The following is a 27,620-nucleotide window of genomic DNA, read 5'->3' on the forward strand; positions in this document are numbered from 1 at the left end:
TTTGTTTGGGGGTTTTTTTGTGTGGTTTTTTTTGTGTGTGTGATTTTTTGTTGGTGGTGGTTTTTTGTTTTGTTTTGTTTTGGGTTTGTTTTTGTGTGTGTGTGTTTTTTGGGTTTGTTTTTTTTTTTTTTTTACTTTCTGTGTAATCTAGAGCAACTTTTTAAGAATTACTGTGAGATGATTTGTATGGAGTGCATTAAATTCACCTGCACCCTGTGTTTTACATCATCAAGCTGTGTTCACAACACTGAGGAGCCCTTTCTCCAGGATCAATTAGGTTGGAAAACACCTCTGAGATTGTCAAGTCCAATCTTTGACTGATCTCCACATCAGCTGGCCCATGGCACTGAGTTTCCCATCCAGTCTCTTCTGGGACAGTGGCTCCACCACGGCCCAAGGCAGCCCTTTCCAATGTCTACTCACCTGTTCTGTGAAGAACTTCTACTTAAAGTCCAACCTCAACCTCCCCTGGTGCAGCTTGAGGCCATTTCCTCTTGGCCTGTTGCTGTCAGCCTGGGAGGAGAGCCTGGCTCCCAGCTGGCCACAGCCTGTCAGGAGCTGTAGGGAGCGATAAGGTCATCCCCAGCCTCCTCTTCTCCAGGCTGAACATCCCCAGCTCCCTCAGCCGCTCTGTACAGTGCTCCAGACTCTCCTCCAGCCCCACTGCCCTTCCTGGACATGCTCCATCACCTGAGTGTCCTCCCCGAACTGCGGCCACCAGAACTGGACACAGCCTTTGGAGCCCTGTGGGTAAACCCGGGGTGTTTCCCCCGGGTTTGCCTCAGTAATCCGGCCGGACATCCCCGGACATCTCCGGACATCGCCAGACATCCCTGGGCACCGCCGGACATCGCCGGACACCGCCGGACATCGCCGGACATCCCCGGACACCGCCGGACATCCCCGGACACCGCCGGACACCGCCGGACGTCCCCGGACATCGCCGGGCATCGCCGGACACCGCCGGACATCGCCGGACACCGCCGGACATCGCCGGACATCCCCGGACACCGCCGGGCACCGCCGGACACCGCCGGACATCGCCGGGCATCGCCGGACGTCGCCGAATATCGCCGGACATCCCCGAACATCCCCGGGCGCTCTGGCGCCGCGGCCGCGCACCGCGCTCCTATTGGCTGGCTCGGAGAGGCCAACGCCCCCGCCCTGACCAATCAGCGCTCGCCGCGCCGCTCCCGCCCCTCCGCGGGTGGCGGGGGCGGGGCCGGGGCGGGGCGCGCGGGGGGCGGGGCCGGCGGCTCGCGGGCTCCTCTTAAACCCCGCGCATCCTCCGCACCTTCATCCTCCTCCTCATCCTCCTCATCCTCATTATCCTCACCATCCTCACAGCCACCATCCCCACAGCGGCCGTGTCCTGGGCAGCGTCCGGATCGCGCAGGTGAGGTGGCGGCCGCAGCGGAGGGTCGGGCATCCCGATGGCCGCAGGTTGCATCATCCGCGGGAGCGGGATGTGGGGGGGAGCGCTGGGGCCGGCCGTGCCCCACATCCCACAGGGGATGGGGATGGAGGGCTGCGGAGCGGGGCGGATTGCCCGCAGAGGCTGTGGAGTGTCCCTGGGTGAGGATATTCCAGAAGCGTCTGGACGCGCTCCCGGGCCATGTGCTCCGGGATGGCTGTGCCTGCGCGGGGAGCTGGACCAGGTGCCGCACTGTGGTCCCTTAGCCCGACCCGTCCTGTGGCTCTGTGCCGCACAGCTGGCCTTCTGCCTTGGTTCTGTGATGCCGGGAAGAGGCGGCTGCGGTAAGGGGGTCCCGGAGCCGCCCCCGGGCGCTGCTGCCTCTGCCGCGGATGGCCAGGACGGGCATCCATGCATGGGAGCGCCTCCTCCGAGCCCGGGGCAGAGATGGGCTCTCTGCTTTTCGCACAGGTTCTCAAGATGACTTTGTGCCGTTTGGGTTTCCCTCGGGGCTTGGCGCCGCCTCTCCAGCTGGTCCTGGCTGGTTGCCCATTGTTCCCGTGGGTGCCGTGAGGTTCTTCTGCAAGGCTTTTTTGGCAACTCCGGCTGATGCTCTGCATCACAAAGCTGATTTTTTTATATTTGATTCCATATATTACCCCTCCCCAACTGGGAGGAACCTGAACTTGGCTAGGACCTGAGGGAGCTGTTTAATAGCAGAATAGCAGTGTTAATAACGCTCCCGGGCGTCTTGTACCAACCACAACTTGCAAGACGAGTGATTCCTCTGCTCCTGGCCGAGTATCTCGCCTGCCGTGTGTCTCTGCAATCCTGAAGCCTTTGGCCACGGAGGTTTTGGAGCGCTGGGCCCCGTTCCAGCAGAGTTGCTCACTCTGTTTGCCCTTGCCAGGTCTGTGTTTGCAGATTCGTGTCCTGCAACACTTGCGCTGTGGGGAGGCGGAAAAACACCGAGCGTGGGGCAGGTGGAACGGGGATCCTCTGTGAGGGACAGAAGGTGTTTCCTGGCACACTGGGACCTGCTCAGAGCTTGTGTTTCCCTTCTGTAGTTAGATCACCCCTGATGAAGGGTGGTTCAGGTGCCAGTGCAGGCCCAGCGCTGGGGCATTTGCACTCAGCATCCTTTCCCGTGCTGGCTGCAGGCTCTGGGTGTGCAGCCATCCCCTCTGTGTGTGTTACCCAGCTCTCCTGAAGGCACAGCGTGCTTTAACGAGGCTGTTTGCAGCCAGAGCCGTGAGGGACCCGTGTCCTGGAGCGTGCAGGCTCAGGGACATCGCTGGGCTGGCTCTGGCAGCCTGCCGGGGTGGCTGGCATGGGCTGGCCACTGGCCTGTGCCTGCATGTGAGCACAGGAACCAGCACACAGCAGTGCCGTGCTCGTGGCTGCCCTGGGCATCCTGCTGGAAGCTCCACGGCTGCAGCCACGGTGGTGGCAGCTGCTCTTTCCCATAAAACATGGTCAGCCAGGAGCTGCCTTCCTGCCCAGCCCTCTGCCAGCCTTTATCAGAGGTCCCCAGGCTAACAAAAGTTGTGAAGCCTTGCAGGACGCACCCAAATGCTGGGGAAGGGCTGCTGTGCTTCTGCCTGTCTTGCAGACCTGGTCAAAAACTGAGGGCAGCTCCCTCTTTTTGTCATGCTGGGCACCTTGTTGAATGTCTGAGCCTCTGCCACCCTACCTGGAATCCCCCTCTCCCTGTGCCTGGTGAGCTGGGCAGATCCAGAGCACTGCTGCAGTGTTGGTCCATCTCTGGACCACTAAGGAGGGGAAAGAGAAGCAGGGAGGGAAATACTGAAAGCTTCTGACTGCAGCAGGTAAAAACGCAGATAAAGCATTCTCCAGTCTTTTCTCTGATGCTGCTGTGCTCCTGAAGACATCAGTCTTCACCCAGAAGCCTTATCACACGAGTGAGTGCAGGCAGGGCTGGAGTGAACTCAGGAAATGGAGCTGTCAGACACCTGTGTGAGGGCTGCAGCTTCCCTTCTGTGGGGGCACAGCAAACTGAACACTGCTCTGTTCTCCCTGGCTGATTTCTAGAAAAACTATTGCCACAGCAGTGGAAGTTGCTTTGCTGCCAGGGTTTGGTCTTTGCAATGGTACAGGGGTGAGGGCATTAAAGAACTGCCCCTTTCCTTTTAGAAAATTGTGACTGTGCCAGTCTGACTTTTAAAGAGTGATCATTGAGAGGATGTGCATGTGCTCACCTGCTCTGTAGGAGAAAATGGAAACAAGACTTTGGATTCTGGAAGGATCTCTTCCTAGATCCAGGTGTTAATTCATTCTCCTGTTACTTCAGGTCACTTGATATCTGGGAGGGATGGCTGCTCCTGAGGAGGTAGCAAGGACACACATACACACTCTCACAGAAAAACCGCAGCAGCAGAACAACCCAAAAGTTTGACTTCTCCTTAATCTGTTCCAGCTGTGGAGTTTCCAGAGGCTGGATGGGTGCTGCTGCATCTGATTATCTACAAAGATCCTACAACCCTGTGCTAGTCAGGCTGTTTTGCAGTGATTTATTTGTACCTGACTAACATCATCAAGTTTCCCTTTCTCAGGCTGCAGCATAGGGGAATTCTGCAATTCCTCCTCCCTGAGCAGTCACCCCTGGGGCCATCTCCTCTGATTCAGCTCTTACACCTGCCTTTCAGACAGCTTCACCAGGCCAGACTCCAGTTAATTTGGTTGTTGCACACGGGATGTTTGAATAGTTCAGTGCATTAGTGCTGATATCACACACTGTGCACAGAAACTGCAGCTCCTGACTCATCTGTGCACTGAGTTCAGCTCAGGCTGCTCAGGGATTCATTTCCCTCACTGGCCTTCAGTCCTGTTCTCCAGGAGCTCAGGAATAGTTTAGAGCTCGTGGAAATGGATCCAGGGGTGTGAGACTTCTAGATCTCGTATCTCTGAGTCCCACTCCCCTTTGTGACTTAGCTTTAAGTGGCTTTGTAAATTGTCTTTCTAATTATTTTTCTACATGTAATCTACAGATATAATGGCAGGAGCTAGTCAGGCTTTTCTAGTTAGACTCTACCCACACCCCCAACTAGTTCTGGGAGTGTTCCCCTTTACAGGAAAATTAAATTCAGGCTGACAGAATTTTCTTTCCTGAAGATGGGCAGCTCTTCCTGCAGCTTACCTCACTTGGCCTCTGCTGTATTCAGCTGCAGCTACAGAAGCAGAGTTGCTATCCTCCTGCCCTGCCTCCCCAGAAAAAATGGCAATTTTGGGCCTGCAGAGAGGATCAGGGTAGGGATTTTCACCCAGGGCTGTAAGCAATTAATTATGTTGCTTAAGGCCAGTATTTGACAGGATTTTTGTTGGCATTGCTTGTGTTTAGCTTTTTGTCCTTCTCCTAATTTTTGTTCAGAGTTGAAGCCCCATTATTGAAGCTTTGATGGAACATCAAGTATTTCCATTATAAAAATGTGAGAGAATCTCACAGCTTATTTGAGGGCATCAAATACAGCTTTTTCTCAGTTTCTGCTGTTCAAGAAGTAATGGGAGTTGCTGTTAGTAATTTTTTTTGCCTTACAATAAAGGAAATGAGTGTTATTGCCTTGCCCACTCCAGAGGGAATCCTCCAAAAGGCATCTTTTTAAGAGCCACATTAATTTCTTTCCTGCCATCAGTACAAAGAACAAATAGTGTAAATGTCTTAATTATTTTTTTACTGTAATGCATTTCTCTCTTTGATCTCAGTTTTTGGATACTCTTGAAAGACACTGAGAGCTGGTGTTTTAAAGCTTTTAAAGGATTTGTGCTCCTATTTTATGATAATGTGGAAGCAAAACAAAATTTGCAGTTTCCTGTCTCTAAACCCTTGCTGCTTTTCTCCTGCATTTTGAAATGATTTGATCCTTTGGCAGCAAGGCCCCCTTTTTAGCTGAACTTTGTCAATATTGTCAGTGTTGCCTGTGGCAGAGGCAGGTGCCCAGTGTTTCATGCCAGCTGTGCCTCACAGGAAACCTTGAAACTCCTCCAGTATTTTTCCTTTACCAAAAAAAAAAAAAAAAACAACAAAACAAAACAAAACAAAACAAAACAAAAAAAAAAAAAAAAAAAAAACCACCAACAAAAAATCACTGATACTCTGGGCTGTGGACCAGAGTATCCTAGAAAAAGAAATGAGGGCTGGGTTTCACTCTGGAACTGGAAACAAGCTGATTTCTGGTAGCAAAGACAGGTTGGTGTTAGATTTTGTGTATTTAGGGGATCTTTGCTTTTTTAGAGTGGTATCTCTCATTCTAACCCTGGTCTTGACAGTAGCCTATGACAGGTTATAATCCATCTTGGCTCTTGGGGATGTGTTAACCTGATTAAATTGAATTGTATCATTTTGGCAACATGGAAATCCTTTTATCTTGAAGGAAAATGATTTCAAGTCTTAGTCTGGAAAGTTGATCTTTTCAGAGGGTTTTTTTGTTTATTTATTTTTTTCTTTTTTTCCTAGAGGAGAGCAGTTTAAATGCTTCAGGCATTTTCTTCAAACCAGGCAGCAGGAAGGGCATTGCTGTGCCTGAGGCATCTGTGGTTAGTGGCCCGTGTTAACCTGCAGAATCAAATATTGAAGGTCACTGATGCTGTGATCCAGATTTTTTTCCTAGTTTTCTCACCAGACCATCAACTCTGTGAGATCTTAGAGATGTGTTTTGTGTGCATCTGTCAGAAGATCTGTCATTACAATTCAGTAATGGAAAAAGCTGAACCTTCCTGCAAAACAGTGATCAAGCAAACAAATATTAGGGGGCAAAACCCCCTCATGCTTTCCAAGATTTCACTCAGATTTTTGTCTTTAATTGATAGGAAATAGCCAGGCTCTGTGAACAACTGGTAGGAGAAATTAATTTCCTGGTTTGTATTTACTAATTTCTGCAGCAAAAAGTTGTCAGAAGCATGAACTGTTTTCTATGTGTGTTATATGCAGCATCACTGTAGCTGTGCAAGCAACCCTAATTAATTTTGGGTAGGAACTTGTGAGATTTTGCCCTCCTCGAAGGTGGAAAGGCCTCTGTTCCTGGATAAAGCCTTTTCCAAAGTTGTGTGCAGGGTCTTTTGGGGACAGCACCATGAAGCCCTACCACCCTTTGTGTCTCTAGGACTGTATTTCCTGTGAACTGAAGTATTTCCTATTACTTTTTGTGGCTTTCAAGCTCCTGGGTTGCAGAAGGTCTGATAACAGATGTTTTGTGCTTAATTTCTGGCTCTGAGCTGTGGAGGATGGGGCAGAGGGAAGATGAGGTAATGCAGGAGGGACAGGGTCAGGGGACCCTCCATCAGTCTTGCACCTCTGCTGCATGATTTGGTTTTAATCCTGTTAATAGAAGTCATCTTCACTTTGTTTCACAGCTTTTTTTGTTCCCTGTGAAAAAGATGCGTGTGTTTTGCCCCTGTGAGAGTTTCCTGATAGTTTGTTGGTTTTTTTCCTTCTAACTTGTATGATCTGCAGCTTTGAAGAGGATTCCAGTCTCGTGACCCACAGCAGTCGTTCTCCTGAAGAAAATCCAGTTTCCTGTGCCACCAGCCCCACCAAGAACCATGGAGAAGATTGTATCAGAGAGGCCTGTTCCTGTGTCTAAGGTACTCACAGGGGAATACTGTTTGCCCTTCTTTCCATCACCAGGATTTGGGAGAGCCCTGTCTCTTTCCAGGGAGATTCCTTGGCTGTTTTGCTGAAATTCTGTAGAGGCAAGGGATTAGTAAATAAAAATAAATAAAAGAAACTGAAGGGATTAATGCTGGGAGTACTGAAGTGAAAGTGCAGGCTGAACAAGGGGAAAAAGCTTCCAGTTTTATCAGAAACCCTTTGGCTGGAGAACTTTTCAGGGAAGGGCCAAAACCAAGAGGTTTCAAGGGCAGCTTGGATGGGGCTCTGAGCTGCTGTGGAGGAAGGAGGTGTTGAAACCTTTCTGGAAGAGTTCTCTGACCGCCAGCAGCTCTGCAGAGTCTTCTGGCACAGTTTTCTAATTAGTCACCAAGCAGTCTTACTGTATTCCAGTCTGCTTGGAATGGGGAGGTTTTATTTCAGAGAGCTTTTGGTGTGGGAGGGGAGAGAATAGTCCTGGGTATTTTGGTATCTGTGGAGGCTTGTTACAGTGAGCACATGTGTGTTTAAATTATCTTGGTGTAGAGCACTGTGGTGAGCTTTTGCTCCCAAACTTGCAGTGCAAGATTCTCGTGTTGGTGATCAGGATTTGGCAAATCAAGATGATCCTGAAACACTTCCCCATCCTCACACTACTAAGGAAACATCAACTCCTTTTTTTTCTTTTTTCTTGCTTTTTTTTCCTTTCTTTTCTCTTCCTTCTCTCTCCCCCAAGAATGAGATCCCTATTCTTCCTTCCCAGAAGAAGCCAGACACAAACTCCTGCCCTCATGCCCCTGCCAAACATCTTGTCTCTGGTGGGGTGGACACTGAGAACTGCAAGGCCAGTGAGAAGGAGAGGCAGTGGATCCGCCCTGATACACCCAGCAAATGCACCTGGAAGCTGGGGAAACCCCTCTCTGCCTCCCCCCACCACCACGCCACCCTGTAAGTGTTACCTTATTTGCTGATTTTCAGCACAAATCCATGTGATTAATCCATGTTTTGGATCGAGGACTTGATGTTGTGAGTTTGTATCCCATGGATATTCCCCTGAACTGAAGTAGCTAAAATAACCAGCCTGATAAAGGAAAAAGCTGGTTGAAATAAAAAGCAATAAATGCTGTGTGGTTGTTGTGTGACCCTCCTGTGAACACACTGACTTTGTTTGTGTTTGTTCCAGGCCAGAGCCTCCGAAGATCCTGCCAAACATCCTGAATAAAGTTGGCAACACACCTTTGGTGCGGATCAACAAGATTGGGAAGCACTTTGGGCTCAAGTGTGAACTCTGTGAGTTGCTGCAGGCACAGAACAAACTAACAAACACTGTTTCAGAAACTTGGGTAGTTCGGGTTAGCTGTGTCAGATAACCTGGCCACAGGAGTGCAGGTAATTGGCAGGAAATGCTGAGGAAAATTTCCTGGTTTTCCTTGGCAGATTTTCTGGGTTTTAGGATTTGATCATCTAAAACATCTTTCATTTTTCATCTCATTTCATGAAAACATTTCCTGCAGCTTTTCCATTTCTGTAGAAAATGCAAAAAGCTTTTCGTAGACAATAATTTTTTAAACTTAAAGAAGTTGTGTGAAGTTTTTCACTGCTTCTCCTACTCAGAGTGTTCATCACTGTGTGCAAAATGCAGCTCTGCAGTTATCACTAAAGATCGCTGAAAAATGATTAGAGGGGTAAACTGTCAGTGAATGTATTTTTTTGTTTGATTGGGTTTTTAAACTTGGCCATACTGTAGATATTAGGATCAGAGTCCTGAATGGTGGTGGGAGGATTAATGTTGGAAGTATTGGAGTGAAAGTGCAGGCAGAGCATGAGGAGAACCTTCAGCTTGATCAGAACTTTCTTGGCTGGAGAACTCACCAGGAAAGGGGCAAGAGCAGGTTTTAAGGCCAGGTTGGACGTGGCTTGGAGCAGCCTGTTCTGGTGGAAGGTGTCCCTGCCCAGGACAGAGGGTGGAGCTGGATGAGCTTTGAAATTCCCCCAGCCCTGCTGGTTGTGTGTTTGCACAAAATCCCAGCCCTGCTGTGGTTGTGTGTTTGTACACAATCCCTCCAGCCCTGCTGGTTGTGTGTTTGGACACAATCCCTCCAGCCCTGCTTTGGTTGTGTGTTTGCACACAATCCCAGCCCTGCTTTGGTTGTGTGTTTGCACACAATCCCCCCAGCCCTGCTGGTTGTGTGTTTGCACACAATCCCTCCAGCCCTGCTGGTTGTGTGTTTGCACACAATCCCCCCAGCCCTGCTGGTTGTGTGTTTGCACACAATCCCTCCAGCCCTGCTGTGGTTGTGTGTTTGCACACAATCCCAGCCCTGCTGGCTGTGTGTTTGCACACAATCCCTCCAGCCCTGCTGTGGTTGTGTGTTTGCACACAATTCCTTTCCAGCCCTGCTTTGGTTGTGTGTTTGCACACAATCCCTTTCCAGCCCTGCTGGTTGTGTGTTTGCACACAATCCCCCCAGCCCTGCTGGTTGTGTGTTTGCACACAATCCCCCCAGCCCTGCTGGTTGTGTGTTTGCACACAATCCCAGCCCTGCTAGTTGTGTGTTTGCAGTGGCCAAGTGTGAGTTCTTCAACGCCGGCGGCAGCGTCAAGGACCGCATCAGCCTCAGGATGGTGGAGGATGCTGAGAAGGCTGGGATCCTCAAGCCTGGGGACACCATCATAGAGCCAACCTCTGGGAACACAGGTAGGGCCTGGAGAGGCTGAGGGAAGCCTGGGGGAAGTGCTGGGGGGGTTTTCCTGGAAAAGGCAGGTTTGAGATGGGCGGCCTGTGCAAGGAAGGAAGGGAATCTCTTCCTGCCTGCGTGGTGCAGGGAGCAGTGCCTCTTCCATCTCACACTAGGAACCTTTCTGCAGTGTCCTGGGCTGACCAGAGCAGATGGGAAGGAGTTCTGCTCAATTGCAGAGCCTCTTTGCTTTAAAAGAAATGAAGTGCTAGGCCAGACTCACAAGAGTCTTTAGGAATTCAAATCTGACTGAAATTATTGAGGAAAAAAGCACCCATGAGACTGGTGTGAATCTGGATCTTCCCTTCTTTCTGTTGGGGCAGTCCCGTGGTCCCTGTGTCAGGTTTGAGGAACAGCCCTTTCCCTGCTGATGCAGTTGAGATGGGAGATGAGCTGCATCCTTACAGCACTGCCTGGCAGAGCCCCTGCATGCCTGGATTGCCAGCAGATCCTGCCTGGGTCCACATTTCCTCCTTGGAGGGCTGGAGGAAGGAGCAGACCCCTTAGTCAGGGGCCAGGGCAGAGCATCTGATGATCTGAGCAGTTTGGAGTTAACTCTGGGCTGCTGTGTCAAAGCTGTAATTGTGTTCAGCTGCTCTACTCTTGGGGAGTCAAACATGCCTGGAATATCCCCCCTTGAGTCAAATATGAAATTCCTGATGTAGTTAAATAGAACTAGTTGAAGATCTCATACACTGCCTTCCCTGAGGAGGTTCATGTGGTGAGCTACAGGCTGCCCTCCTGCCTGATGTGTTCAGGAGAGGTGTCTGGTCCTGTTCCTAAACTATTCTTAGGATTTCCACCCACTGCTGCCTCCTGACAGACACAGAGCAGGCAGATCTTTATTCTGATGTTACTGGGGGGATGAACTGGTCTGTGACCAGTTCCCAGCCTGCAGCTGACAACTGGGAATTCACATCTCTTGCTGTTTGCTCAGCAGCTGCTCTGAGGGCATCAGGGCCATTCGGGGCAGCTGAAGCCTTTGTGAGTGTGGCTGAACCTCCTGCCTGAACAGTGGCATGGAGTGGAAAATATCCTTGTGTGTTGCATTCCTGCAAGGTCTTACCTTGACATCCCTCTCTGTGGGTCAGTACCTGATAAATGATTCTCCTTGCCACAGAATCCAAAAAGGCAGAACTGAAGGAGATACAGGACAATTACTTCAGAAAGCTGATTTTTTTTTTTTGTCACATAAGAGCAAAGACCAGGGCACACAGTAACCTGAGAGAATTGGTTTTTGCTCTCTCCTGCTCAGAGCTACTGGGTATGTTGAATGTCAGAGCTAATGTGTTATATTTTTATCCTCTCTGTATCCCAGTTTTCCCTCAGCCAAAGTCCTGTTTTGATGTTTGCTGCATTTCCAGGTCAGTAGCAGAAAGTACAAAGTATTAGAGTTCAAGTCTCAAAATCCTTTCTTCATCACAGGCCATAAGGAAAATCTGGGTGACTTATCTTCATCCCTTGGCCCTCATGAGGCTGCTGGTGTCTTATTTATTTGTGTATTTGGGCATCCATATTTGTCTATAATACACTTAGAAAACTTTGTCTTCCCAATATATTAAACACCACTTGAGTTGTTTGGGGTGTGAGTTATGCTTCCCTAACAGGAACAGTTAAAGATTATGAGAGTGGGATTTTTCTCTCCCCTGTGCAATCCCCACAAAAGCAGAGCCAGCTTGGAACAAGCCTGTGTAGGGTGAGCTGCATGTGCTGGTGCTGTGCTGGTGCCCAGAGGAGCAGGGGAGCTGCAGCCTGACCTCTCACACCTCTCAGCCAACCTGATCAGCTCAGCCTGTCCAGCAGAGAGATGAAGATGATCTGATGGCAGGTGTCAGCTTCTCTTCCACAGGGACAGTGTTTCTGAGCTCAGCTCTTCAGGTGCAGGCAGTGACCAGGCAGGAGTCAGGTGGAGGCAGAGATTTTCAGAGTAGAAATGAGATGTCTGTCTCCAGCAGCCAGGGTGCTTCACTGTGGTAGCAAGCTGACACAGTGTGTTAGAACCTCAATCACCAACAGCATCTAAATAATTTAGTTTTAGACAGGACTTAGATTCAGCACATTGCAAATAGGGGTTTATGCAGAAGTGAGTCAATAGAGGCTCTGCAGACCTTTTGGAAGAATCAAACTGACTCCTCCAGCTTAAAGCACATTCCTTTCCCAAATTACTGCTGGAAAAATGAAGTGGGTGAGAGAGGAGGAAGGTGATGTGCATGTGGTAAAGCTAGCAGTTTGCACATGTCAAGTTTCCCCACCCTTGGCTAAACTTTCTCTGTGAACCTCAGACACGCATCAGCACCTGTAAACCAAACAGGCAGAAACCTTCCCTTTGGCACCCCTCTGGAGACTCCCCACTCAAGCCTGTGGTGAGAATCTGATGAAGGGCAGGGCGTGCCAAAGCTGGCACTGTGTGTTTTGTGCTTTGCTGCTGCTCACTGAGGCTCTGCGTGCCTTTGCTTGCCTGCAGGGATCGGGCTGGCGCTGGCGGCGGCAGTGAAGGGTTACCGCTGCATCATCGTCATGCCAGAGAAAATGAGCATGGAGAAGGTCAGAGCTGCCTCTGTTCTCAAGAGTTTGAAGATAAAAACATGTTTGTACTCGCAGAGTTCCTGGTGCAGATGGGTGCTGGGGCTTCAGCAACAAAGGTGCAGGCTCTTGGCCAGGGAAAACTCAGCTGGGGCGCTGTTGCCAGTGCCCAGAGAAATCCAGGCTGGCTTGAGCCATGGATAGAAAATGTCTTTAAATGTCTAATCCTCACAGCACTGCCACTTTGAAAACTCCCACAATTGTTTTAAATGCAGATGTCAGGACAACCTGAGGTTTGCCTGGCACGTTGAAGTGGTTACCTGTGCCCCAGGTTAGCTGTCCCTCGCTGAGCAGAGGGTGAAGGGAGACAGTGCTGAAGCTTTGAATATCCTGCAAATATTCTGGCCTTGGGGCTGAGTGTGAAGGGAGGGAGCCTGCTGAGGGTGTTTTGGGGTTTTGTGCCCACCTTTATTTGCTGCAGGTGGATGTGCTGAGAGCTCTGGGTGCTGAGATTGTGAGGACCCCTACTACAGCCAGATTTGATTCTCCTGAATCTCACGTGGGAGTGGCCTGGAGATTGAAGAACGAAATCCCCAATGCACACATCCTGGATCAGGTGAGCCAAGGTGTCAGAGGTGCAGGTGTAGCACAGAGGAGGCTCTGTGGTGTTCTGGGTTGTCTGTTCAACACTCTCCGTGTGTCTCTGGAGGGGAAGATGCCCCAAATCTGGAGCTGGAGCTGAGCAGTCACCTCATTGTAGGAAAGGAAGTTTTTTACAGTCACTAGAGAGCAGCAATGAGCTGGTGTTTGCCAGAACTACAGCCCTTAAGGAGTCTATTTCCACAGAGTTGGCAATCCTGTGAGGAAGAATGGACACAGGGGTCATGTTGCTCAGGGTGCTGTCCCACAGACAGGACTGATTTTGGCGTGGGAGGGTGCTGGCACCTTATGACTGTGCTTAAATTAGGTCACTTAGGAGGCCTAATTCCAGATAACACACAATGAAACATTCTGCAGAGAGTATGTTTAGGTGTTGTGGGGCTTGGGGATTGTTTGAAATGTTTTTGAACTCCCTCAGAATGTGATTTTTGTATTTCTGATCTATTTTATGGCTGATCTTTCAATTCAGTACCGCAATGCCAGCAACCCCCTGACACACTATGACACCACGGCTGAGGAGATCCTGCAGCAGTGTGATGGTAGGTCTGCTCTCCAGAGAGCCCCTGGCAGGGCCCTGCTGTGATGTCCTTGGAGAATGAGACCTCAGATGAGAAAAGCATGAATTTTCATAAAGTAAACCCCATACATGTGCTGTGTTACCTTATTTCAGTAGTCACAGCAATGATTTTTTTTTCCATTAAGGAAGAATTCTTTGTTTTTTAGACTTCTCTACCTATGAGCAGGTGGAGAAAGCAGTGGTGTTTAAGTTACCTTTAAAAAACCCCCATAGGTAGACTGGTGTGGAATAGGGTCACAAACACAGATCACAAATACACAATACACAAATACACAGTTTGATCACAAATACAGAAATGGGTGTTTTAACATTCCCAGAGCAAATACTCCAGTACACTGGAAGCATCTTCACTTAGGAGCCCTCAGGAGCACAGACTGCTCTGTGTCACAGCTGTCACCAGCAGGACCCTGTGGCTCTGCAGGGCTCTCTTCAGCATTGGCTCTGGGCAGCTGAGCACCAGAAGGGGCTGAGCTGTGGCAGCAGAGCTTCAGCTGGGCTCATTCCTCAGCTCAGGGGTTGGTTTGAGAGCTGTTGGAGACATTCCCTGTGATGCTGCAGGCACGTGGGCATTTCCAGACCTGCCTTCTTAAACAGTGCAGCTTCTGATTGGACCTTCTGATAAGAAAATCAGCAATTAAATCCATTCACATTAAGGTGAAGACCACGTGAAAGGTCCTCCTCCTTCCTAAAACTCTAGCTGTTTTGGCTTGTCTTTCTGTGACAAACTTTGAGTTAAAGTAAGTACACTTTTACAAGCTGCCATCCCACAAACTGAGAGTACAGATGTGTTCCAGATTTAGGATTCTTGTTTCTATTTACTTCCCCTTACAGCTCAGGCTGTGTTCAGTTACACCTGCTTGGTGGGGTGTTATTATTTGGCTGGTAAGCAATTGATCAATTGATTCTGTGTGTGAATTGGTGACCTTTTAAAAATCTTTTTTAGTTTAAGAAAGCTGTCATGTGGATGCACCAGAGAAGCTGTAGGTGGTGACACAGGGATGAACTATCATATCCACACTCCCTCGGAGTGCTAGTGACCAAAACAGTCCTTTTCACATGAAAATGAGGGAGTAGTGTTAACATTTCTCTCCAGAGATGCCTATCCCATGCTCTTGGCACTCACTTAGTTAATTAACAAACACAGTGGGCTGCTCAGTTTAACTTAGGGAATGAATTATCTGTCTCAGCAAATACAGTAAGAGGAAAACTGCAGCTGTCAGCTCTGTGGGCCACCTCCAGCTGTGTCCAAAGTGCCACAGATTGGTGCCTTGCCAGGCCTCTGGGTGCACATTTCAAAACCTGTGTTGGAGAAAATGATGATTGAGCAATGCAGTTTCAAGGCAGGTCTCAGAACAGCTCCTGGGAAGCAAAGAGCCCTACCCTGCTCTTTTCAGCCACTTTGTGCATTTTTGTTGAAGAAAGTCCATCCTTAGGTGTAAGTGAGCTTTCAGTCCATCATTCTGTTGGAGATTTCACACTTCTCTCCCACACCCTCAAACAGGAAAGGTGGACATGGTGGTGGCCACGGCTGGCACAGGAGGTACCATCACTGGCATCTCCAGGAAGCTGAAGGAGAAGTGTCCAGGGTGCAAAGTAAGTGACAAGCCCACTGCTCTTCTCTTTAGTGTCTCCTCAAGCTGCTCCCCTTCCCACTCCTTGTAAGCCTGCCCTGGGTCTCTCTGGGAATCTGTTGTGTGTTCTCAGTTAAAAGGTCTCTGGCTGCAGAGAGGGTTTCAGAAACCCTCTGTTTCATGTTTTGATGTCTGAAATCATCGTGCTCTGATCCCACTGGTGACCAGAGTTCAGGTTTGGCTCAGCAGATGAACACTGACTCTCAGATCCCTCCATGGGGTGCCTGGGAAGCTTCCTTCTCTGGTGGGTGCTCTGGAGTTTCCTCCCTGGCTCTGCCTTCCCCAGCTGCTCTGGAGCTACTGAGGTTTTTCCCAGTGGAATTGTCTCTGCACACCAGCCTGTGTGTTTTCCTGTGTGATGTGTTAGATTTCCTCACAGAACTTGAGATCCTCCTTCAATCATGAGAATTTTCTTACACAGGCAGGGAGCATTAAAGAAAATAAAACTGATCTGCTTGCACTTGGCACAAAGTGAGTTGTCTGTAATGATGCCTGGCATGTGAATGAGGACAACTTTGTCTCAGAAATTCCTCTTTCCTGTTCAAACCAAGCAAAGCCTGTGTGGAACAAATGTGTTTCCATCAGTGTCCACAGCCTGAGGAGGTGGGATGGGTTTCCAAGGGGGCCAGAAGCAGCAGAGAGAGCATTTTGCTCCCAGGGGAGGTGAATGTTGGCAGGAGGAATGAACAGCAGAGCAGGTTGGCTGTGTGACACCAGCAGCTGTGACAAGGGCAGTGCCCACGGGGGCTGTGCTCCCCAAAGCTGTGTGTCTCTGACCTGAGAGGAAACTGCTTCTCCAGATTATAGGTGTGGATCCTGAAGGCTCCATCCTTGCTGAACCAGAAGAACTGAACAAGACTGACAAGACAATGTATGAAGTGGAAGGAATTGGATATGATTTTGTCCCCACGGTGTTGGATAGATCTGTAAGTCACACTGCTTGGTTTACTGCCCTTTGCCCTCTGCTGGGATGCAGGACTGAGGTTAAAGACAGAGGAAAACTTGGGAAGTATTTATTTGAGCTGAAATGGAAGGGCTGGCAGACAGAACAATTCCTGTTCTTTCCATCAGCATAAACAGCCCTTGAAAGGCTTCTGAACTGGCCACATTAGTTTTACAATGCCAGGTCAAAACACTGTGAGTAGATAACGTTTTCCTACAACACACACTTACTTTTGTGCTTAAAAAATCCCCAAAACACACCTAAAAAAATCATGAAACACACACAATGAAAATAAAACAGACTTACAACAAAGAACACCAACTTACCAATCACAAAAAAATCACAAAACAACAAAACCAAACCTTCCAGCAGAGCATCCCAGCCCCTCCTGGACAGAGTGGTGTGCCTGTGTCCCTGGGAAGCCCTCCAGGAGGGGAGGAAGCTGAGGCTGACTCACAGCAGCCTGCTCTCACAGAAGGGTTGCAATAAGGAGCCTTTTGTGCTGATGTGGTCATCTTACCTTGCAAAAAAAACCCTGCTTGGCATTTGGAGGAGGATGGAAACCCCGGGCTCAGTGGGGCAGCTGTGTTGAATTCCCTCTGGTTGTGCAGCTCCCCTGTCCCTCCTCACTTAAACAGAGCCTTGTTTCTGTCTCCTGCCCCTCCCCAGACAGTGGACCAGTGGTACAAGAGCAATGATGAGGAGTCGTTCGCCTTGGCACGGATGATGATCCGCGAGGAGGGGCTGCTGTGCGGTAAGAGCTGCCGGGAACCCCCTGCCTTTCTCTGAGCAGTCTGTGGGAGGCTGAAGCCTTGTGCAGATCACAGAGACCTCCTTTCACTTCAGAAGTTGTCTTCCTTGCTCTGGGCTCCTCTCCTCTCTCTCCTCCTCTTTTTTGGTGGCCCTCCTTCCATGGTTTGACGGTTTTGCCCCTGCTGTGTGTTGTGCAGGTGGCAGCTCGGGCAGTGCCATGTCTGTGGCTGTGAAGGCAGCCAAGGAGCTGAAGGAGGGTCAGCGCTGTGTTGTCATCTGCCCTGACTCCATCAGGAACTACATGTAAGGACCTGCTGGTTTTCTCTCTGGGAGAGGGGTGAGGGAGCCCCTCAGACCTTGTAACACCCAGTTATCCCAGCAGGGAATGGCTTTGGGGCACAGGTTCTGAGCTGTCTAAAAGGGGTTTGACATGGAGCAGGGAGGATCTTTCTCCTCTTTAAAGCTGAGCTCTGATTCCAGTAGATAATCATCACTGGTTAGCATTTTTCGCAACACAGACCTTGCATTCACTGTATTATTTGTGTGGGATCACTGGTTATCCCATTTCTGGGAGGGTTCCTGTGCCCACAGCAGGAGCCACACTCAGGATGGGTTTGCAGGTGGAAGTGTCAGAGCCTGGACTGTGCTGACAAGTTTTTCTGCAATCACATTGAAACATACCCCAAAACATGGTATTACTTCATTTTGCTGACCCATGTTGCATCCAGCTCAATATTAGACAAACAGAAGCTGCAGACAAGAGATGTCTCCATTCCAGGCTGTGTCTCCATGATATTGCAAGGGGTTGATGCAGCTGGAGCTTTGTTTCCTGTGAGATTCCTTTTCTCCCCATGAGTATTTCTTCTCCATGTCCCTGGCTGCTAAGCTTGGATGGCAGATGATGATCTATTTCCATTTACACTGTAGCTGTTGGTGACAGCGAGCTGTGAACAGTGGCCTCGGTTTGCTGTCAGATGTTCAACCCCTGCTAATGAGCTTTTCACTTCCTGGTGCTCTGCAGGTCCAAGTTCTTGAGTGACAAATGGATGATTCAAAAAGGGTTCATGAAAGAAGAAGACCTTGGCAACAAACCTTGGTAAGCCTGTCAGATCCATTTGGATTTCCATCAGTCTATTCAATCGAGTTTATGGTAGTTGCTAATTTAAAGCTCATTTCAATTTACACCTCTCCTTTGATTTAGCTGATCTTCCATGCTATTGTCTTGATGTATAATTGCAGCTATTAATCAAATCTGCTTTAATTAGTTGACATCTTTCCTTGACTTGTATGGCAGCAGAAGAAAATTTGGTACTTAATGATTGTTTTTTTCATGACAAGCGTTGTACCTGGAATTAAAAAAAAAGGGAATATGCAATGAATCCTTCCAAAATCAGAGTTCTTGAGTGCAAAGCACTGGAAGTCTCCATAGGCAGAAGGGAATCTTCCCTAAATTATTGCCTATAATGACTGTAAATACAGATAGGTCTTTGAATAGGAGTTCAAAATTTTCTGTGTGAGAGACAAACAATGAAATTGGGGAGATTACCACTCTCCACTGACTATCTGCAACCATGGAAAGCAGATGAAATGAGGAAAAGGGGTTTGATTTTGAAGCCTTCTCACACTTCAGTGACTTTCTGATATTGGGAACAACACCTGAGAGCCCCGAAGCTTTGCTGACTCTGGCTGCATCCTGACTCTTCCTTGCAGCCTTTTGTCGTTCCAGTGGTGCTGGAGGCCACTGTGCACAAAGGACTGGTTCTGTGTTCCCCATAGGACTTGCATGGGTTTGTTTTTCCTTCCATCCCCAGGTGGTGGAACATCAGCATTCAGGAACTGAGCCTCTCTGCCCCCCTGACTGTGCTTCCAACTGTTACCTGTGCAAAGACTGTGGAAATTCTCCGGGAGAAGGGATTCGACCAGGTACCAGTTGTTGATGACTCTGGGTATGTCCACATATATCACTCTTCATCCATATTTATCACTTCTCTCCCTCAGGGATGTCTTTTAAATGCTTGCTGGAAATACAATGTCTCCTCACTCATCCTTTTTCATTTATTAACGCAGTTCAGGAATGTTGCCTTGAGCACACCAATGCTGGACTTTGTGTTTTCGTGCCAGGATTGTCCTTCACGTGATTCTAATGATTCTTATAATATACTTACTCACTGTGTCTCTGCAGGATAATTTAATTTCTTGTCATAATACCAGTTTAACTTAAAAAAAAAGGCAAAATTTCCTATTTAAAACAACCAACCCCAAGCTCTCTATCAGAGCTTTCACAGAGTTTCTCCAGCACACTGTGTTATAGTGCAGTGACCCCTATAAACCAGGGTGTCCCCACAAGCTGGAATGTGCCTCATCACCCTGCAGATCTCCTGCAGACAGGCTGGATGTTGAAGAGCTGCTCAGTTGTGCTGATCTAAGGGATGAATTGTTGTAGATCCTCTCAGGGAGAAGGGAAATGAGCCAAACTTGAGTGAGCTTGTCTCTGGCTGTCACACCTTTCAAAAGGACAGATGAGACTGTGGAAAAATGAAGTAGTTTGTGCTTTCCAGAAGCTCTCTGAGATTGCAGGTAGCTCTCTCCAGTTGCAAGGAGCAGAGATGAAGAGGTCCTGGTGCTCAGAAGGACCTGCAGCACCTGCTGCCTTGTGTGAGAGCCTCCAGAACCTCTGAGAACTGTACTCTGTCTCCTGCAGACACACAGAATCCAAGTGTACCATCCATAACACTGCATTATTACCATGAAATAGCTGAACTGACTCCTCCAGGCTGGCTGAGAGTGGATGCTTTTTTCTACAGGAGCACCTGAGGCTTTTGTATTGTTTACCCCTATCTTGTCTCTCCTTCCCCAGGGTGATTCTGGGCATGGTTACCCTGGGTAACATGCTTTCCTCACTGCTTGCTGGAAAAGTTAAGCCTTCTGATGAAGTCAGAAAAGTAATCTACAAGCAATTCCAACAGGTAGGCAGGTATATTCTGCAGCTCCTGGTTGCAAGTACTAGAGTAGGTGTGCTAACATTACACAGGCTGGGTGAGGTTTTACCTGGGACCATGCCAGCAGCTGTCATTAAGCACAGAATTCTCTTTTAAAAACATGGAAAGTTTGACTTAGTTATCACCAGGATTTAGGTTCCAACACTGTCCCAAAGCGGATTAAGTGCTGTGTTCTGGAAGTGTGTTTAATGCTTCTGTTCAACCTGTGAGCCACCCAGTGGTGCTGGTTCTTTATGGACAAATGTAAATTTATTTTTTCTTCCCCAGACAGATAATCCAGCATCATGGGGAAATGTGGTGCGTAACACAACTGCTTAGTTCATATTCTCCCTCACCTGGACACCTCGAGAGGTTCTGGGGCTGGTGGTGTGTGATGGTTTCTGTGGCTGCTCTGGTGCTGGCTGCATCAGCCAATTCTCTGCACTTCTGAGGTTGTGACTCTTTCCATGGGCAGCTTAAAGGCTTCTTCAGTAAAGAACAGCTTAACCATTTATTTTCCCTTTATTTCTGATGTTTTCTTGGTGGAGGCTGGAAGGGGAGTGACACAAGCTGTGGTACTGCTGACGTGTTAACTAAAAATGGTTGTTTTCCATTTGAATTGATGGGTTAATGGAGAAACTGGTGGAATGCACATAACCTCAGAAGTATTGTGGATTTTGCTTCTCTTACCACTTTAGTCAAGCTGATTTGGCTTGTTTATGAGTGAAATCGCTAAAAATGAATCATCTGTGTCACCAAAATGACTTCTGATATCCTGTATGGAATACCACAGCCTGCATCAAGTAAGAGGCTTAGCCTGTAAACCAGGACAAAGGTACATTTTGGACAGATGGATCTTCTGGCTTTTTTAGAGTGCTCAGAGAGGCTGTGGATTTCCCATCCCTGGAAGTGTTCAAGGCCAGGTCAGATGAGCTCTGAGCAACCTGGGATAGTGGAAAGTGCCCATGGCAGGGGGTTGGAACTGGATGATCCTTAAGGTCCCTTCCACCCCAAACCATCCTGTGATTTTAGAACATGGGCAGCCTGCTTTGGTAGGATCACCACAATTATTTTACGATAATCTCTTAAAATGGAAGGAGAAGGGTTAGAGCTTTTTTTTTGAAAGTCCGTGGTGCAATTGTGCTCTGGGGATTTGAAACACTAGTCACAGGATAATTTGCCAACCCAAACAAGTGCTAGTGCAGAGGGGAGCAATCCTTGTGGAGTCAGATGTTAGTTCCAGTGATTTGGGTTCCCAGTCAGGTGTAGTGCAGTACTCACTGCCTAGAGACCTAGTAAGCTTAAAAACAAAGCCTAAATGTGGGAAAACTCGTGGGCAAAAAATTTAGGAAGCTTGAAGGAGCAATAGTGAGACAGGTGAAAACTCTGGGGGGGCTCTGTTAAATTTCCCCTGAGTATCTCTAGGCATGTTTATGCCTTCATGGTTGTCCCAGTGCTGCCAAGGGGCTGCTTGTCCTGGTTGTCTGTAGCCTGCCCAGTCCCTGAAGACACATTTGGGGGACTGATGGGTGACTCCATGTGGCAGCAGGTCCAGATTTCCCACCTCCTTCCTTTCCTGGCCCCAAGTTTAAGGATTGGTTCCTTAGTCTGGACTATAGCTGGTCCCTTAAACACAGGCTGCTGGGAATCCTCTGACTCCCAGTATGGACACAGAGCTCCCCATCCCAATGCAGCCCAGCTGTTCATGCTGTGGCATTTATTTCTCACAGAGAGGCCTTTGGAATCTGCAGTGCAAGACACTGCTTTGCTGTGAATTCCTCTAATAAAAGTATGTCAGATGGTGGGTGCTGGGAGGAGTCACCTGCTTAATGGAGCTGGGGTTGCTGCCTCATCTGTTAACTCATGTTTGAACAGTTTTAGGCATTTTTTTAAATGATTGCAGCAGGTGATTGCTGAAGTGTTTTGGAAATACCTGTATTTTTTCAGAGTTGACACAGGGTGCTTTCTTGTCCAATCTTAGCAAAGTTGAACTTCACAAAAAAAAAAAATTATTAAATCTCAATTCCTTGATTTGTACCCAAATCTAGTGTTAGCTGAGCAATCTTTCACCCTTGGTTTTATTTTTGGCTTGTTGGGCTTTTCTGCCTTTCCAGATCATATTCACTTGCACAGTGATTTGCAGCCTGATCTGTTCACTTTTTCAGTCTTTTTGGAATAAAATCACCAAATATAAAGACTTTTATGGTAATTTCTTTTATTGAGACACATGGAACACTTGACCGCCTTTGATTACTAGCATTTTTCAAATCTTCATTATATTCATTATGTTTACAGAACCAGAAGGAACAACTTCATGTGTTGCTTCAGTTTTTTGGAAATTAGAAACAAAGAAAAATGGTCTTTTAAATTTACCTTGATTTGTTGATGTTTTTAGTGCTTCAGGTGGGAGCAGTACACAAATGCTGATCTATTGATTTTAGTTCTGTACAAAGTATTGGGGGATTATTGACTCCTAAACATAGAAAGGACTGTTTTACTCAGGTTTTGTACCTCTCTCCTCAGATAAACCTGAAAGACAACTTGGGGAAACTCTCTCATATCCTGGAAATAGATCACTTTGCTCTGGTGGTTCATGAACAAATTCAATGTGAGTACAAAATGCTGCACCTTGTGAGAGCAAATCTTTTGAGTGGTAACAAGAAGCAAGTGTGAATATGTAAAGTGAGATCTGAAGAAGCAAAATCCTCATTCTGTGCCTAACTTTGTCCTACTAAGCCTAATTTCCATCCCTGGAAGTGTTCAAAGCCAGGCTGGACAGGGCTTGGAGCAGCCTGGTTTAGTGGAAGGTGTTCCTGCCTGTGGCAGGGGTGAAACAAGATGGTTTTAAGGTCCCTTCCAACCCAAACCATTCTATAATTAGTAAGACTAAATAAATCTTCAAATATGGGCTGTGTCGCTCTTACATGTGAATAATATTTTGTCCAGTTTAATCTTTCTAATAGCAGACAACTTTGCAAAGTTACAAACACTGAGAGAGTCAAAACAATATTAAGTCATGCCAGATAAAATTATCTTTAGCTTCTCAATTATCACTGGAAGAAGAAGAGGCATCAATTTTGGGGTTGTTCCTGATAACCTCCATAAGGATGTGCTCTTGGCTCTGAGTTGTCTGTTTATAAACCTGGAATCTCACTAGAAGTTTGCAGTGAAACAGAGATTGAGTAGACAAAAAGCCCAGGGCAGTCCAGCTCACTGAAAAAAACCTGAGTATAGAAGTAGACTAAACATCTCAGTACAGGCAGGCTTTAGGAACTGGAATTTAGAAAATTGATGAAGGGCCATGAGAGGTCATGTGGCTCCTTGGTTCCCAGGTCAAGGCTTAGGCTCACAATGAGAAAATCACTTGAACCTGTGCTCTCAATGCAGCAAAAATTAAATGCTTTGTACGTGTTTTGGATATAAATGGGGTATTGTGGTTTTTACACTGATTCTGTATTTGACAGGGATGCAGGAAGATGGTTGTGTCACATTTCCTCCTCAAAATGTGGTTCCATTGGGCCATTCAAGTGGCCCCTGGTTCCAGTGGGGCAATTCCACTTGCAGCTGTTTCAAATAATTAATGTTTGAGGAAAATGCACTTTATAACAAGAGGGCCTGGTTTAAATTTTTGTGTCAAGAGAAACAAATCCAGTGGATCCTTATCCTCTGTTCCATAAAGTTTCAGTGTCCCTTTTGATGAGGAGCTTTTCTGAGCTGAAAATCCTTGTCACCTGCTCCGTGACTCTTGGCCAAGGTGCCTTTTGTGTTCCCCCTCTGTGTGCCAGGATCACCAAGGAGCTCCTGGAGCTGGGATGGCTCAGCCCCTAATTTTACAATCACTGCCACTAAAATCAATCCTGCCAAGCAGGAGGGGGTGTGTCTGTGCCTCCTGGAGCCAGAACTCCCTGTCTTGGTTTGGAAAGACAGATGTTTGTAAGGGAAGGCTGGAGCTTCTCTTGGAACAGAAAATGTAAACCCCCTCTTTCCTAATTATTGTAATTTTGCAATTAAGGGCTTTTAGGTAAAGATTTGGGAGAAGGAATAACAGTTCTTTACTAAGAATATTAAAAATACAAATTTAGTAAAGCAAACAGACAAAGGAAAAACCAAATCCTAGAAACACTGACAGAGTCAGAATATGACCTGACACCCTGGTCAGGGTGTTGGAGTAGTCCAAATCAGTCCTCTTGGAGTAACAGATGTGGTTCTGTGTCACTGTTTTCCATGCTGAAGCGACCACATGGACACTTGGAACTTGGGAGAAAGACGAACAGGGGCAAAAAAGCCCTGATTTGTTTATTTCATCCTATTATATACTTTTAGAAAGGTGACCATGGATTGGAGGGTGGATTTCCCACCTCTCAACCACATTGGTCAAACAGACTGTCAACCAACACTCTCCTCTCATCAAGAAGAATGCAAAAACAATGACAGTATTTACAAAAACAATGTCTTATTTACATGAAGAAAGCAAGCTTGAGAAGTGAAAATTTTTACTTTAATATGAACGCTCAGAAAACTAGAAAAACTCATGGTGACAGTTCTGTTGGAGTAGAGATGATCTTGTAGAAGAGTTTAGTGGTGGTGAGATGGGTCTGGTCTTTCTTCTGGGAATTTAGTGGAAAATAGGCTGCTTTGGTGTTTCTGATTTTCAGTTTTTATTTAGGTAGGAATGGTTGGCTCTTCCCCCTGGGTGGAGCGTTTTACAATGGGATGATGTAATTGTATCAGTTATGGGGTGAGCCTTAATGGCCCATTAACAGCAGATATCCCATGGAGGGAGGATGGATTGTGGAAGAGATAAGAAACATTGCTCTGCCTGGTTTTAAGAGCTGGCCCAGTAGCAGAAGGTCCTGCCCCCTCCTTCTTGGACTTACACAAAAAGAAAAAAATGCCTTCCTAACCCGTTTTAATTGATGGAAAATAGAATACACATATTTGGTTAGGTATTGCAACTTAAGACCCTCCCTTTTTTTTCTTTTCTGTGCAGATCACACGGATGGCTCCTCCAGCAAGAGGCAGATGGTGTTTGGCATCGTGACAGCCATCGACCTCCTGAACTTCGTGACCGCACGGGAGCGGGAGAGGAGATCCAACTAAAGCCAGGCAGCAACGTGGAGCCTCTTCAACATTTTGCAATCTCAAGCAAAGAATCAGGTTTATATCTTCAGTAGAATTTTTTTTCTTTTTTTTTTTTTGGTTGGTTTTGGTTGGGTTTTTTTTCTTTTTTAATTCTGAAAATAAGCAGTTCGCTATCTCAGTGTCAGGTATCCAGCCAATGTGTCTTGCTGTATTGCCCAGCTTCTGGGACTTGTTTCTTAATCAGGTTAAGCAATATTTCTTATCAAGACAATTTATTTTTTTACCTATATATATATATGTATGTGTAAAAAATATTGCCTAAATTAACTGGTTTGTTCCTTACTTGTTATGTCTAAAGGCTGTCTTTCCAAAATGTTGTTTCAGAATCATAAAATGTGTTGAAATAAGGAGTTACTGAAGCAGAGGCCCAAGAGAGCTCTGGAAAGTTCTGAATTTTTTTTTTTTACCCCCATTCGAGGGTGTTAAGTTAGATATTACCTTTGTGGAGGGAAAATTGGGACTGGGGCATGGGGAGAGGAAAGGAGGGTTTCTCTTTTGGTGGCATCATTAAAATGAGAAAATCTTCAGGGCTGAAGCTGAGGCTTGCTCCAACCACCTGCTCTGAGGAAAAGCTGGTTGGAGTAGAAGCATGGCAGTGAAGTGACAAACATAAACCAGTGACACTGTTTTACACAGTGCACCAGCCTTCCCTGCCATGGCAGATGTACTTTTTTCCAATGGTATCCTGATAAGTAAGCACAAGTGGAAAGATTTAAAAGGTAACATCAAGCTCTTGCCCAAAGGTTTTGTAAAATCATGCTGTTACCTCTCTCTTCCCTCCCCACGCTCTTAATTATCTCAGAGTGCCTTTTTTGTGCCTGTGTCAGAAGAGCCAAAGATAATCTGTCAAGAGCTGTGAACTCTTCTTTTTCAGGTACTCCTATCCTGCAGTGCCTTATTCCAGGAAAAAAGCATTGGGTAACCCTTAAGATTAGGGCTATTGCCCTAGGAAAGTGACCCATCCTTACCTTAAACTGTGGTTTGCCATTAAATTCATACACTTCTTTAAGATTTAAGCAAACTTTTCCCAATGCTCTGGAAAAAAATAAACTAGTATAAATCTAAAAATGTACAACTTCAATAGTAATTGAAAGGTTCTAAAGGGTAATTAATTTCTGCCATTGTAGATGTTACTGTTGTTAGATTTTGAAATTAGTTTGAATATTTACTTTACTGGCTTTTATCTGATGTTTTTTCCCCATTTTCCATCTGACCTTTGCTGACAGCAGCAGGGAGGGAGGTGCTTGAGTAGATGACATTTGTCCTTTTTCCCTTTTAAAAGCTCTGTGTCCTGACCTTACTGAATTCAGCAAGGAATATTAAAATGGTAGAAAGAGGTTCCCAAAGCTGCTTTTCAGAGCAGCCCAAGAGAGGAGTCAAAGGTGGGACAGCAAATTAGTCAGTTACAAAGAAGTATAAAGATTTAAATCTGTTTTTCTAGTTCACTGTTCATACATTAATCCCTGTAGTGCCATGAAAACTGGCAGTATTGTGGACTGAGACATAGGGGGTGGTTAGAAATGGTGGGGAACAGGGGATGGGAGTCTAAAGCATTCCTAGTAAGCCAAAGAATCCAAAGAAATTCACCTGCTCCCCTGGGGTTTGCTGAGAACAGGAGCTGTCTCCTGCACTGGCACAGGGAGGAAAAAGCCTTTCTCATTCACAGCAGCAACTTGGTGAGACCAGAGGAGCTGGGTAAATAAAGGGAATTGCTGCACAACTGAAAAACTTTCCAGAGCTCTTTCTCATGGTAGGGATGAAGGCAGCAAAGAGAAGGGGACAGGGAATCCAGCAGGGCTGAAGTTCCTCTGCAAAAGCTTGTAAATGTGATGCTTTTTTGTACATCTGAGAACCTCATTGCTGGCCTGGTCCTGGCTAGCTGTGGTAGAGCTGATTAAAACTGGGCTGATTTTTGCTTCAAATGCTCTGAAGACCAAGAAAGACACTGCAGTTTCTTCAGTCTTTTAGCTGAAGTTGAAGGCCAGAGCCTGAACAGAACTATATATATTTTTTTTCTGAAGTGAGTGCCTGCATCTTCTGTTTACCTGTGCTGCTTATGCAAGCGCTGACTAAACCCGAAAACTATTTTGCACATGGATATTTTTATCAACAATTTATGCTGTATTTGTTTGTCACTGTGAGAGATTATAAGTTCTGATGTTGGCTCTGCAAAAATACTTCTTATTTTCTCACCTGAAGACAGCTATTTAGTAAAATCTGTACTATATTTTGCAAGCAGTTACCAGGCAATGACTTAAGGTTCATTTTCACGTTGTCATGTCCAATGTTATTTCCCATTTCTTGCACAAGCTGTGGCTGACTCCAGAGCTGTGTCTACCAGGGGCTCCTCTAAGCAGCCAGACCAGTCTCATCTGCCCACCAAGCTCATTTCTGAAAACTTCTGCTTGCTGTTATAAATCTCACACAAGGCTCACTGTCAGAAGTTTCCTGACATTGCTCCCATCATCCAACAGCTTTTCTTACTGTGCAGTGTCAACTAAGGCAAAGGGAAGATTTCTTAAGCTTCAAGGAGCTGGGAAAAAATCAACACTACAAGCAGTATTTATTGCACAGATGTTCACAAATGTACAATACAGAGTTCAATAAAAGCTGTTTGATTGCAGAATGGCTCTGGGTTGTTGTTATTTTATGCCAGTTC

At 46.9% G+C, this 27,620-nt stretch overlaps 1 protein-coding gene across 5 annotated transcripts; it reads left to right on the plus strand.

The window, feature by feature from the left end:
• The first annotated feature begins 1,253 nt into the window (after positions 1–1,253).
• Positions 1,254–27,587, plus strand: LOC134548376 (cystathionine beta-synthase-like protein). 5 transcript variants are annotated; one of them, XM_063393113.1, is made up of 18 exons: positions 1,254–1,396; positions 6,882–7,012; positions 7,780–7,964; positions 8,200–8,306; positions 9,580–9,714; positions 12,219–12,298; positions 12,759–12,893; positions 13,407–13,476; positions 15,016–15,107; positions 15,946–16,071; positions 16,758–16,842; positions 17,039–17,144; positions 17,863–17,937; positions 18,653–18,787; positions 19,699–19,807; positions 20,108–20,137; positions 22,343–22,427; positions 24,810–27,587. In XM_063393113.1, exons 2-18 carry the CDS (start codon positions 6,971–6,973, stop codon positions 24,917–24,919), a joined length of 1,707 nt encoding a protein of 568 aa, XP_063249183.1. In that variant the 5' UTR covers positions 1,254–1,396; positions 6,882–6,970; the 3' UTR covers positions 24,920–27,587. The 5 variants fall into 5 exon arrangements, with proteins under 5 accessions (XP_063249183.1, XP_063249185.1, XP_063249181.1 ...); XM_063393115.1 differs by having other exon boundaries at positions 7,783–7,964; XM_063393111.1 differs by having other exon boundaries at positions 1,255–1,396; positions 7,753–7,964.
• Positions 27,588–27,620: the final 33 nt, after the last annotated feature.

Source organism: Prinia subflava, chromosome 3 (assembly GCF_021018805.1).
Source record: "Prinia subflava isolate CZ2003 ecotype Zambia chromosome 3, Cam_Psub_1.2, whole genome shotgun sequence".
Classification (NCBI taxonomy): Eukaryota; Metazoa; Chordata; class Aves; order Passeriformes; family Cisticolidae; genus Prinia; species Prinia subflava.